This window comes from Hyperoodon ampullatus, assembly GCF_949752795.1.
Source record: "Hyperoodon ampullatus genome assembly, chromosome: 10".
NCBI classification, from domain to species: Eukaryota; Metazoa; Chordata; class Mammalia; order Artiodactyla; family Ziphiidae; genus Hyperoodon; species Hyperoodon ampullatus.
The window spans coordinates 41,047,012-41,060,920 of NC_136923.1; the positions used below are offsets into that span (position 1 = coordinate 41,047,012).

General features: G+C 46.3%; 1 protein-coding gene across 1 annotated transcript in view; it reads left to right on the forward strand.

Moving 5' to 3' along the window:
- The window catches only part of SMARCC1 (SWI/SNF related BAF chromatin remodeling complex subunit C1), a gene marked incomplete at both ends in the record, with an annotated part of 177,644 nt that extends 170,963 nt beyond the window's left edge, over positions 1 to 6,681 (forward strand). The window contains 2 exons of the mRNA XM_079712293.1: positions 4,068 to 4,244; positions 6,584 to 6,681. Coding sequence (XP_079568419.1) covers positions 4,068 to 4,244; positions 6,584 to 6,681 — 275 coding nt within the window. The remainder of the gene's footprint in view (positions 1 to 4,067; positions 4,245 to 6,583) is intronic.
- Positions 6,682 to 13,909: the final 7,228 nt, after the last annotated feature.

A 13,909-nucleotide genomic window follows, 5' to 3' on the forward strand; every position in this document is an offset into this window, starting at 1 on the left:
GTCTCTTAACTTTTCTGAGCTTCTGTTTACTGTCTATAAAATGAGAATATTTGCCCTGCCTCTCATAAGGCAGAGCCAGTGACATAATAAGGCACCATAAGAAATAAACAGTTTCCCTGATCATACAGCGAGAGTACAGCAGATATTTAGCATCACTCTTTATAATAATCTAAGGAAACTGAGGCTCCGGGCATCCTAAATGACTTGTCCAAGACCACTCATCTGGGTCAGTGTGAAGTGGAAGTGAGATCACACTGTTCAGCTTCCAGTCACGTTCATCTTCACTTTCCCTGTCGAGAATGGTATTGGGTGGCTCTCTGACTGGGATGCTCACTGGTCAGCCAGGAGTTTGGACAACCCACACCTTGCTCTAGACATCAAAGTATAAAAACTCTGTCAGACTGTTTTGGACGACATTGGTTAGGACTGAACAGTTGTGTGTCTTATCACTTAGCACACCTGGTCTATGCTCTTCCTTCTTTCTTTTTCCCTTACTCAGTACTCTTTCTGGCCTTTTTTGTAAAGGCATTCTTTAGTGTTCTGCTGTTGGTTTTCTGGAGAGAGAGACCTGAGACGGGCTGGCAAAATGTCCTTCCTGACTTGCTCAAGGCCTCTTGTCCAGGTTGAACTGGGTAGAAGGAGGGAATCTGCACCCATTGATAAACACAGGCCGTATTATCTGTTCTAGTGAATGGCTTCATCACAGCAAATCCATTGAAAGTGTTCTTTCATCTCCAGGTTGGGATTCTGTAGGTCTGGACTTCATACTAGGCCTCCTGCCCCCAACAATAGCAAAAGTATCTCCTCTTGCCCTGTCTCACCACCTGGAATACCATCAGAGAATCATTAGTAGAGACTCAGAGAGTGGAAAAAAAAAAGCATTGTGTTTAGTAATGGCCTCACAGGTGTTTGGTAGGAAGGAAGCTGGGAGAGTTACAGAGGACCCTGATTCTTAGAATAATAAGGCTCTGTGTGTGCTACTTATTGCCCATTGGAAACTTAGAGAGTTCTGTATCTTCCCTTCACCCCATCTCTGTGTTCCACTGGAATGACAGCCAATTCCGCACCTCCTGTTCCCAAAGCAAAGGTCCTTCCCCATTCTCTACACTTCACATTGCCAGTTAGGTGCCAAATCCGAATTCTTTCTCCTTCTCAGCTTCATACTCACCCCTCCTCCTCGTTCTCTTACCCATCCCCAGGAAGCCTGTAGGGTGCTGTTCTCAACTCTTATCTACTTATCCTGCCCTCATGCAGCCCCTACTTCTCTGCAAAAGCTCTCTTCCTCTGCTCTAGGCTCAGACTCCTCTACATCCCTTCTTAAACCTTTCCATCACACAGAAAATCAGGCCCATGTTCCTCGTTTCTCCAAAACCTTTCACCCAGTCCCCTGTAGCCTTACCGGCCAAGTCCCTCACCCCATTCTGTGTGTGTGACTCGTCCGGTCCCCTTTGCTTTGATTCATGTCAGACAAACCAACCATGGACAACTTGGCTCTGTAGCCTGGGCACTTTTTTTAATAACCTTTTGAGCTTGTTACTCCTCGGTGAAATGCAGGTGATACATAATAAGGTGATGCAGTTACCTCAGAGGGGATGGCGAGTATGAAGATGCTACGTATAAATGGAACAATATTCATATTATTTTCTGATTATGTAACTCAGGCTAGGCCTTGTGCTTAGGATAGTCTGCTGTTATCCTGTTCCTAATTCCCCTCCTTCACTTTATATACACATTATCCAAAGTCCCAAGTCATTCACAAGTTGGTCTTGATTAACCAGAAGGTATTGTTTTCTTTTACTTCTTCCATAGTTTTCCCTTGATTTGCCTGCCACACCTTCATGTGTACTCATCCTTTGTATGGCTTGTAATATACTTGGCATTTGTTTTTTTATCTCTTGTGTCATTCCCTACGTGGATAGACTCTTCAGCATGGCCTAAATCTGTCCTAGCACTGCGGCACAGGCACCCAGCTTTAATTACTGAAGTTCAGTGGTGTAGGAGTAGTGGTAGTGTCAGCCCAGCACCTGCTCTTGCTTTCTCTGAGGTGATTTGATCAAGTTGTCCTCCAGCAGATGGGTCTCTGGGGCCCCTCTGCTGTACTTTTGCATGATTGCATTATAGAGCACAGGAATGTGGGCCAAAGGACCCAAAACTTGCTGTCCTTTTCATTCTGAGGCATAAGGTTGATGCCTCCCTATGCTTTTAAAAAATAGTCCCCCAAAGACAGTGGACCACTTCTCTTCCTGACTCTTGTATCTCACTGTGGTTCTCTTCATTGACACCCTGTAGTGAAAGGCTCCGCTCTTTGAGTCCTGGCTCATGGAACAGACACTGGAAATAGATGGTGTGAGGCTTGAAGCTTTGTGTGTCTTTCTTAAGACAGGCCTTTTTCTAAGCACTGACAGAGAATTCTTCACTTGAGTTATCTCCAATACTGCTCTGTATATTTTAGTTGCCAGTTAGCTGTCTGGTAGTCCCATCTTCCAAGCTTGAACCTCAAGCGTTCTTATTTCCAGCTGTCTCAGGACTATGCCTAGAAGCCTGTGTTCAGTTTCATATAGTTGACCTTACATAGGTGTGTTAATGTCCCTAGATTAAAAAAAGAAAGAAAGAAAAAACTGCAATAGGGCTTCCCTGGTGGCGCAGTCGTTGAGAGTACGCCTGCCGATGCAGGGTACACGGGTTTGTGCCCCGGTCTGGGAAGATCCCACATGCCACGGAGCGGCTAGGCCCGTGAGCCATGGCCGCTGAGCCTGCGTGTCCAGAACCTGTGCTCCGCAACGGGAGAGGCCACAACAGTGAGAGGCCCGCGTATCGCCAAAAAAAAAAAAAAAATCAAAGAAAAAACTGCAATAGATTCTCTTTCCTTATTCTGTAGAGATTATAATTTGTCCTCATATGTAGCTTCAGCCTTGGTTTGTGCCCATTAAACAATTCTCCTTTGTTTGTGGCTCTTTAAAGCCAAGCCCAGGAGCCAGACCGCTGAGTTGAAGAATTAATACATATCCACCACCATATCTAAGGGAGGTGTGGCTAACTGCAACCAAATCTGGCCTATCTCCTATTTTTGTAGGGACCATAGGCTAAGAATGGTTTTTACAGTTTAAGTGGTTGGGGAAAACTTGAAAGAATGTTTATGTCACATGAAAATTATGTGAAATTCACATTTCAGAGTCCCCGTAAACAAAGATGTTTAGGTAACCTATTTGTTACACATTGTCTGACTGCCTTCATACTACAGTAGCAAAGGTTAAATAGTTGTGACAGAGGCCATATGGCCTGCCAAGTCCAAATACTTACTGTCTGTCTCTTTACAGAAAAAGTTTGCTGAAAGTTCTAAAGACTCAGTGTGAAACTGAATGCAGGAGGTGTTTCATTGTCCTTATGTCTAGCGTCTCCCATTATGCACATCAAAGCAATAGGAAGAGGTGAAGGAGTTGCCTGTTTCCCGTATGTCTCCCCCACCATGGTTCTCCAGAGCCAGTGCTTCCTGGTTGGGGAGAGAGGGAGAGATTTTTTTGTGAACAGGACTTTAGGATTCCAATTAGAATCCCTTTTTAATTGTGATTTCACAGTATTGATCAATACCCGTTCAGGCATACACATTCCCACATAACCTGTGCGTGAAGCTCAATCTGGACTGAGCTTCAGTCCTTGGGCTGTGCACTGACTTGCTGTTAAAGTCCTTCTCTCCGCTCCCTGTGGTCTTTGCTTGCCATTTTGTGTCCTCAGGAAGATATTGGACAATCCATTGTTCACCCAAACTAAACAGAATGAATGCTTTCTTTTAAGGATGTTTGGTAACTGCTTCTTACAGCTACTGCCTACCTATAGCAGGGTTTAGGGTAATCATTCATATCACAGATCTGCCCCATTATCCCTCTGTCCCCCCACCCCACCCCAAATTAAAAGCTGGACAGAGAGATTATTACAGATTATTGCTCTGTTGATCTTTCTGATTGTTTTGGAGGGTTAGGTATTTGTCTGTATTTAGCAGTCTCGGGCAGTGAGTTGATTCCTTTTTTTCCTAGTACATTTACCTCAGTACTTTAAATCTCCCTCCACAGGTCAGATACCAGGTCCAGGTTCCATGATGCCTGGGCAGCCCATGCCAGGCCGCATGATGTCCACCGTTGCAGCCAACATCCACCCCCCTGGGAGTGGCCCCACCCCTCCTGGTATGCCTCCAATCCCAGGAAACATCTTAGGACCCCGGGTACCCCTCACGGCACCTAACGGCATGTGTAAGTAGCAAGGTGGGAGATGCATTACCCCCGGGTCTTTTAGGGAGGGCTGTATACAGGGAGGCAGGCTTTTTGTTCTCTCTGGGGTTTGACAGGTCCATGGACAGTATGACCTGTGAGAGTGGGTTCCAAAAGACTGGTTTTTTAGTCATTGCTCTTCAGCTCCCCTGATGGACAGGTACCCAGGTGATGAGTGCAAAGTGCTCCCAGTTAGTCGGGCTCTTACGCCATACATAACCTTCATGGCATGCACTCGTGACTCCAGGGTCTGTTGGGAGGCCAGGGGCATGCCTTGCCCACTCCTGATTAAGCCTATGTAATTTGAATCTTGGAAGACATACAGAGCTACTGGTAGTTATTTTCCCTATAGGAGCCTTTTATGGATTCAGGGTTTAAAAGTGGTAGGTGTAAAGAAAAGAATAGGATCTGGTTTAGGGCAGGAATAACAAGTAAGTTTCTTGTAGCCATTTTGATATATTCGTAGTGGCTGCTTAGACTAAGGAAGGAGTATTCGGGCTGTGTTGAGAAGGAATTTGAGGTCTTAGCAGGCTCCATGGAGAAGGCATAGATGCTGCTGAACGATGTCTGCCTGGTGGTATGTGCAAAGCCAGCTAGCTCATTTCTGCCGTGGGGCCCTTGTTCTGCTCCAACCCTGGCCTCCAGAGGATTGCATCAGAGCCTGGCCTGCTCTTTACTCCTGTAGACCAGGAGTAACGATCCCAAAATGCAGCCGATAGTGGCCATGTTCCCAGCCACATCTGTGATCCCAGGTCCATTTAGAAGTCACGTATGTGAGGAGGAGTTAGCTCCTGTTCACAATACAGAGAGCTAGGACGCAGACGAATTCCTGGCCTCCAGGAGCTTTAGTTGGGAAAATACGAAATGAACAAGTGGATAGTAGTATAGGGTTTATCATAAGTTACGTGAGGCTATGAAGTGGCTTGAGTTCACTGTAGTTCTCTGGGAGACTTCCTAGGGCCAGGAGGCAGGGACTATCGACAGAGGTACATCTCCTTTCTCATTGGACCCACAGGGGCAAGGACAAAGTAGCTGCACAGAAGAAAGACAGCAGTTGAGCTGGGTCAATATAGGATCACAATAGAAAAAAGTATCTCTGTTGAGTCAGTGATCAGAGGCCATAGTCTAGTGGGTACCTCTTTTCCTTGGCAAGAAAATCCTTGCCTTGCCGCCTTACAGGCAGTATACAAATGTGCTGGCTGATAAGGAGGTTTGACCAGTTTGCCCATCCCCTTTGCAGAGATAATGTCATTGGTCTTTACCACTGTCATGTCCTGCTGGTAACCCACGATTTGTGTACAGGATTCCATCCTAAAGGGCCCTCAGTGGAGCACCTTGAGAATGTGGAAGGTTTGCTCCCGATCACTTCCTGCCACAAGTGAATTTCAGGGATTCTGAACCACTGACTTGGCTCCAGGGCACTGGGCAGGCCTCATCAGGCAAGTCGCTTCCCGTCTCCAGGCCCTGGTTTTCTCCACTGCAAGATGACACAAGGGATTAGATCAGTGGGCTTCAAAATGCTTTGAAGAGCCTTAGCAGTTTGGTGGAAACCTCCTAGGGGGAAAATTGGGTGAATTGACTGGTAAGGAAGGCTGCAGTTTAATTATTTGTTTCATACGTTTTCATTTCCGGCAAAATCTAGTTTAAAAATCCCTGGATTAAATTATATCCGGGGTTCCTTTGAAAAGCAGCTAAAATTGAAACAGGAAAGAGCCCCAGACACTCATACTAATTGTTCCCTTCAGGACCTGACCTAGTTTTGGCCAAAAATCCAAGGACTGCAGTTCACGAGCTGTGGGGCCTCCCAGGACTGTCCAACTTGTCAGCAGCTGTCTCAAGTGAAGCTGTCTGGCCCTGCTGGAGATAGTTAATATCAGCAAGAAGTTTCTGATAATCTGTTTTGTGCCCAGCTAGGCTAGGCACTATGAGAGAAAGAAAAGAAGACACAGAACTTGCCCAGGAAGGAGCTTATCATTTAACTGAAGAAATAAAATTAGCAGTGAGAACCATTAAAATACAATAAAATCAAAATATAATTAAGTTCTGAAAAGGTCTGGAGTGATTCTTGGAAGGGGCGGGCCTTGAAGGAGATTGGGGCAGGTTCAGACACCTCCCCACTCCCCCAACCTCATGGGTCAGGGGAAGCAACATGAGCAGTGACCTGGAGGTCCAGATGGACCTGCACCACGTAGATCGCAGCAGCAGCAGTGCCTCACAGGTGATAAAGAAACCTCCTCCTTGAGTCATTTTTCTCTGAATGGGCTCTTCCCCGAGCCCCTGTGTTTCCAGCAATGATGAGTTACTTCTGGATGTGTTTGCAGATCCCCCTCCGCCGCAGCAGCAGCCACCTCCTCCACCACCTGCAGATGGAGTCCCTGCGCCTCCCGCTCCAGGCCCACCAGCCTCGGCTGCGCCCTAGCCTGGAAGATGCAGGGGACATCCACGCCCAGCGCCACCAGCTGGAGTGGGGATGACAGACAGGACTTGTATTCCTCAGCTTCCTTGGGTTTCTTTCAGGATTTTTCTTCTTGCAGCCCCAAGCACACATCCCATATTTCCCCATTTCTCTTGCCACCCCTGTCCGTGCTCTGACACATCTTGTGTTAGGTCCTCCTCCAACTCTCGGGGAAGCCTGTGGTGACAGTGTGCCCTGGTCATTCCTAAAAATACCCAGCGTCTCCCTGTCCTGGTATGGGGTATGCTGACAGTTTATCTGCAGGTCCTGTCAACATTAGTATTTCTATGTCTGTCATTTTTGCTCTCCTGCAGTTTTTTTGCTTTGTCTTATGCTTTTATGGATAATGCTTTATAATCATTATCTTTTTCTCTTTTTGGGGGGGTCGTTATTGCTTTAAAGGAGAGCATCCTAAGTTAATAGGAACCAAAAAATAGTGATGGGCAGAGGGGATAGCCAGAAGGGATAAACCTTAAGGCATTATAAGTGACCTTATTTCTGCTTACCTGAGCTAAGAATGGTGCTGATGGTGAAGGTTCATGAGACTTTTGCCACACATGGATGCACCAGAATTAAAAGAGATGGGGAAAGGGATCCCATTGATTTCATCCCTAGTGAGGACTGTGAGAGCCTCCAGCCTGCCTGGCAGAACATCCCCCTTTAGTCCCTGGTAGGGGAGAGCACAAGCATTAGAACAGATCCACTTCTTCCCCAGGCCCACTGGTTCTGGTTTTCTATGCAGATGGTTTGTTAGATTCCGGGGGCGGGGTGGGGGGCTTGTTTTTCTGAGGGCAGTGTGAGCTTTGAGGGCTGCATCTGGGAGGCATTCCTTAGTTCCCTAGACTAGCCAGGAAAGTTTTGGGCGTGTAGGGCAACGGCCACCCAATGAATCTAGCCCACTATTCACTGCTTTGTATGCATTCTTTTTTTCTCCCTCTAAAAAAAAAAACCTTAAAAAATAAAAGAGTAAGTAGATAGTTCTGATAAACATTTTAGCTCATGGAACTTGGTTAGGTTGGCTGGGGGTACAAGTCCCCAAACTACCTCTTGCAGTAGCCAGGGTGAAGGATTTAGTGAAGCGGTACTTTAGGTTTGGGCTGGGACTGGAGAAGTGGGGCAGGATCAACAGCCCCTCATCCCTTCTCCCTTCCCTGTCTGAGATCTCACATTCCATCTATCACAGGGTTGTCAAGGAGATGCTGTGGGTACCAAGGAACTCAACTTGGCAATCAGAGCATCATGCTTTGAGGGTGAGGTGCTCGGGCTAGGAGAGTGGAATACCATTCCAGAGGAAGAGCCACAAAAATGCCTTAATATGAGCCCATTTCTACCCCTGCTGATGAGTGACTTAAAGAGTTCTTGGTTTTCTCTTCTTGTCCTTCTTCCTTCCCCTCTGTCTTTCCATGGGTGGGGAAAGGGTGTTTTGAGTAGAGCTTGATTTCCAAAGCACCTGGCCTCTTCACAGTCTCAAGTGGCAGTTTCATTTAGAATGCAAAGTGGAACATCTTTTGGATACCTTTTCTATATATTCTATAAAGCTTTACATATGTGAGGGTGTGGGAAGGTGTTTATAAAACACCCTAGAACTTTCTTCCTTAATATCAGAAAGCAAAAAAAAAAAAAAAACGGAAAAAATTAAACCACAATTAAGATTTGCCTTTCGAACCCTCAGGTGTTACCTCTAACCAGGTGGCCCTGGTCACCATCAGAGTACTGGAACCAAGGAGACCTTGTTCCTTTTTTGAGTTTATTCTGGACTCTTGGAGTGGAAATGAGCTTGTTCCTACTGGAGTTTAATTCCATTGCTTTTGACTCCAGAAAGACCCCCGTGCCTTTTGACAATGGCCAGGGTTTTATTTTCATACCAGTCTTTCCCAAAGGAAACTCATTCCAAATACTTACCTTTTCCACTGAGGTCTTAGAAAGAAAATGGAATTCTGGTTCATACTGTGGTCTCTTGTAACCTCAGGTCTTTAATGTGATCACTTTCAAATTTAAAAGATCCAGGTGGAATTATTTTTACTATGCTGGTAATCTACAGAATACCTAAATTCTTAAACTGTTATGTTTCAGTATAAGTGGTGACTTTTTCTCTTTATGTCTGATCTGGTTTCATTCCTGTAATACAGCCACCCGATTTTGTGAGGGGGGGAATAATATGTGGTTTTTGTACAAACATGTTTCTCAATGTGTTATTTTGGAAAAGTGAAGAGAGGGGGTTTTGGGAGATTGGAAGAAGTTCATCAAGAAGGCCTAATCTCCCTCTTTTTCAGTGAATAAATGGAACATCAATTTCTGGATTCTAGTCCCATTCTCTGCGTTCATGTACCAGTTTCTTCATGGGTCCCAAGAAGAGTCTAAATATTCAGCCTCACCTGGTCTTGGTCATCAATTAATGTTCAGTGGTGCGGGTTTCCTGACTGACTGACCACCTTCTCACCTTTATGAGGCTTAAGGAACATATGGTTGATGTGCCTTGCCCACTTTTTATTTCCATGATCAAAGTGGAGAAAGATGAGTGGAAGTTCTCCAGGAAGGGTAGCCAACATCCTGGCACCTCCAAGAGAGGAGTAATTTTGCTTGGTGCAGTAGAGAATGTTTGTCAGGTTGCAGTTTAGACAGCCTCAAGTTGGAGGCCGGCATTGAGGGCAGATGATTCTGTGAACTTTGATACGCTCTCATGGACAGCCTTTGAGCACCCACAGGTGCACGCCCTGTGCAGAAAACAGAAACCAGTGCTTTCAAGATGCTTGTGAACCCAGTGGAGCAAAAGAAGCGGATTCTGTGTCTGCCAGGAGGTGAACACTTGGCTCTTCACGGAATTGTGTCACCTGGTTGTGCTGTGCTTTCAGACCTGTTCGACTCTTCCCTCTAGTAAAGAGTGCTAGAGCCAGCTGGGTCTCACAGGACTCCTACACTTCCCTCAGGGTTGAGGAAAGTTAATCCTTGATTCAGTCTGAAGACTGGCTTATAAACCTGAGTGTGAATTCTTTTTGGAGCACACCAAGACATGTACAATTAACCAGGTTTCCACAGGTTCCTCAGATCCTTGCTGTGGAATGATTCCCCCAAATGCGATTAAGAACAGCAGTTTTCCAACTTCAGTGCAGGTCAGGATCACCTGCGAGTTTAACATACAGCTTCTGGGTCCTATCCTCAAAAGCTTCTGATTCAGCAGGTTTGGGGTATGTTCTGAAATTTTGCCTTTTTAACAGATTCCCAGGAGATCCTGATGCAGCTAGTCATGGGACCACTCTTTGAGAACTACTGGTTAAGAAGATTGTATGGTAGAGCAAGCTCTCTGCAGTTCCTGACAGTTATTCTGTGAGCCCGTTAGTCTAGTAAACATTTGAGAGCCTACTGTGTGGCAGGCACTAGAACTTGGATGCAGTCATTATTATGAATAAGGTAAGGCAAGGCCCCTGTACTCCAGGCTGCTTACATTTTTGTAGAAAAATGGGGGATAAGTTATATGGTCTGGAGGATACCAGACCATAAATAGTTTAGATAGTGCCAAGTGCTCATGAAGTAAAAGGAACAGTCAAGTCAGTTGTTTTCTGGGGGACAGTGTATATTAGTCTGTGAATTGGATGTTCTTCCATGATTTCTGTTCTGTGAGGTTTAGTAACCTGAGGGTTGACCTTCATTCCTGAAAACCTCCATCTGAATAATCAGAGAACTCTTTCATCTGGATACCCAATGTATCCAATGCCAACTAACCCCTGTTCTTTCCGCAAACCTTTGCCTGTGATTTTTATTATAAAGTCCCTGCTTTCTACAGTTCCAAGAGCATAGCTGTTATTCAGTTGCTCCACTATAGTTGAAGGGGGACTTCTTCCTGGGAACAATGTGAAAGCACCTTGATCCCCTGTTAATGGATTATCTCCACTTAAGTCATCTTTCAGAAAGAGATGGAAAGATACATTCTTGAAGGAAACGCTGCCTGCCTTCAAGCCCAGGACGCTTGACGTTGGACCTCCTTGTGAACAGCTCCCCTGAACTTCATTTCCCTGTGGCTCGCTTTAGCCCTGCCACTACTCTTGTCATTAGGAAGCACCTTTGATCCTGAACTCCTTAATACAGAGCTGAGACAGGACTGCCATACCCAAAGGGTGACTAAAAGGGTAAAAGAGAGTTCTATGAATCAACCTAGACAAAGTTTCCAAAATTAATTATAGCTACTTCTCTCTTGGACCACCCATCCCTATTCCAGCTCTCATGGGACCCCAGCGGAAGAGAGCCTTGTCCCCTGTCTTCTTGCTCCTGGCCTGCCCTGTAGAACTGGAGCCATCTTTACTCCTTACTGCCCCCAGAGGCCTTTCCAGGCCCCTCCAAACCCATGGGGAGCAGCCAGGTGACTGATTTCTGGCAGCCACCTTACACCACCACCTACCCCTAGGGTACAGCCTTTGCAGGCCTCAGCAAAATCACCATGCCTGAATACAGTACAGTCACCACTACTGTCAAACAGCTGTGACAAGAGGAAAACACCTCCCACTGTGGTCCTGCAGCTGTCTTCCCTCACTATCAGATGGTCCTGAAGGGTTTAGGAAGTGGGCGGGGCTCTTGATTTCTTTGGCTGGTTTGGCCCTGACACTAATGGATTTCCCACGGCCATCCAAATTGACTGTGGCATTCCTTGTTCCAGTCTGCATATTCTGCGTTAGCTGTGGGGTTCCCAAGAAGCACTTAGGTTGCCTGCTGAGGCAGCAGGACTCTGGTTGCCTGCTGAGGCAGCAGGACTCTTCTGCAAGAAGACAAGCCTGGTTGCTCAATGTCTGAGGCTGTGTTGACATGTGCTGTGTGGCTTTCTCCCAGCTGACTTGTCTTTGGGGTAATGAAGTTCAGGGGACTTGCCAATTTTGTAGCAGACCCACTCCCCAAACAAGATGACCACCTCCAGGTTGTAATGTCTTTTCCTAAGATGAGAGCACTTGTGCAAGTTGAGAATCCAGAGCTTCCAGAGAGAGGAGGTGGTGGTCAGCACAAAGAACTCAGCCCCCACCCCTGCCCCTTGGCTCTTCCCTTCTTCTTTTAAAGGTGCAAGAAGGACCAGTCCCAGCAGCCCATCACCAAAAATGTCACAGAGCTGACTGCCCTGCAGCCCAGAACCAGGTATCTCTATGCAGCACACTGGCAGGAGAGAAGCCATGCTAGATGTCCCTTTCTGACTGATACAGGACGTAAGTCTGGACTGCCGTGTTGTACTCCATTAAGAGAGCACAGCATTAACTTTTAAACACCCAGGTGGAAGTGGTGGGCAGGGAGAGAGGCTGGGCTTCCATTCTGCCGAGTGAGGCCCTACCTCTGTATCCTGATTCCTCTTCTGAAATTAAGAAGCAAGAATGAAAAGCCTCCATATTAAAATGAAAAGATTTGAAATTAAGATCGTAGTTCAAATCCTAGCCTTACCACTTCATTAGCATGATCTCAGCGCCCATTTGCAAGTGTGTGAAATGACCAGTAAAACATTAATAGTATGGTTGTGCAGAATAAGACAAATTAGAGCACTAAGAAAACTAAAAACTCAGAAAAATGGTAGTGGTTACTACTGAGGACTTAAAGCCAGGAACTGAGCTACTTCCCGTTCAAACTGAAGTATGCCCCCAGCGATGGCAACAGGAGCAGCTATGCCCTGGACAGCAGCCCCCTGGCAAAGTCAGTGGCTTTCTATGCACAGGGCGGCAGGCTGTAGCCATGGCAATGGGCCTTGTGCCTTCCTTGGTACTGCCAAACCCAGTGGGAACTTAAGAGGCATGCAGAAGCCATTGCCTCAAAGCATCCCTGATGCCCAAATGCATGAGACTTGAATGTGGGGACGTGGGTGTAAGCTCTAGAGAGAGGTCAATTTCCCTTTCACTGTCCAGTTTCTATGCCTACCCTAGTAGCCCTTGTGCCCAGAAAAAAAAAAATCACATTCATTTGACACTGTGGCTATTACCACCTTCACACATGAGATGGGATACTGACTCTCCCAAGGTCACACAGATCTGATGCCGAATCCTGCTGTTGGCAGTCACACTCCACTGTCTTGAGCTTCTGCTATCTGTCTTGTGGAGGTGTCACCTAACCAGGTGTGTTGTGCTGGGTTCTGAAACTGCTGGTGAGATCTGCTAGTGAGGATCAGAATGAAACTGAATGGCAACAGTTGAGTTAAAATCCCCAAATAAAGTAGTAACAGAATCTGTCTCCAGGGAAGGGAAGATGGTCATTGAGGAAGGAGATAGTTCATATTTTAACTTTATTTTATACCATGTGCTTGTTTTACTTAATTCAAAAATTGAATTTAAAAGGATATACTTAAATGTTTAACAAAGTATATTAAAATGAGCTAATAAACTGGGGTAAGTAGAGCTTTAACAGAGATGGAAAAAGGGCCCCCATCCAGACCTTTCTTGTGAAAAACAGGAGTGGTTGTCATGTTCTAGGCATGACAAAGGACCCATCTGTGAGGCTTCCTTCCCACAAAGACTGGCCTCAGGAAGGAGGAGGTGGGCATGTACACCAAGGTCCTCCACTCTGACAGCCATCACCCAAGAGTCAGGGAGACACACAGAAGAAGAGCAACGCAGAGACTTGTACATAAGGCCAAAAAAAAAAAAAAGAAAAGCTACAGGTAAGCAGAGATGGTGCATTAGTGCCTCTGGCAACAGGCAACTGCAAAGTCCTGCCTGGCCCTCTGCTCAGAAAAGGTTGTATTTCAAACTGGTATTTACTCTCCCAGTGGCAACGTGAAGCCATGGAAAGAGCCTCAGCAAGTCAGCCCCTTTGCAGGAAGCTCCAGACCCACGGTTCTGGGGTGGGAGTACGATGGTTGCCATTCATTCATTATGCCTCTTCCCCACCTTAGCGAGCCTCCCTCTGCAGGAGGTGCTGTACACTCAAGTGTCTTGCGGTCCAGCAGAGAATTGCTGTAGACAATGAGATCAGGGCCAAAGTGTCTAACTACTTGGGTCAGGCTAGGAAGGCTTCAGGGATGGAAAGGTGATAGGAACTGAACTTTCTGGTTTAAGGAGTTTGCCAGGCAGACCTGGAGAGGAGGGAACAACCAAGACAAGCAAGGAGACTGCAGCAGATCTAGTTCCAGTGAGAGAAAACGAACTTTGAATCAAGGCAACCCCATCCAGAGACATGTACTAGAAAGAGATTAGGAGAATCTCCATCTTGGTCACTTATGTGATTCCCTAGTGAC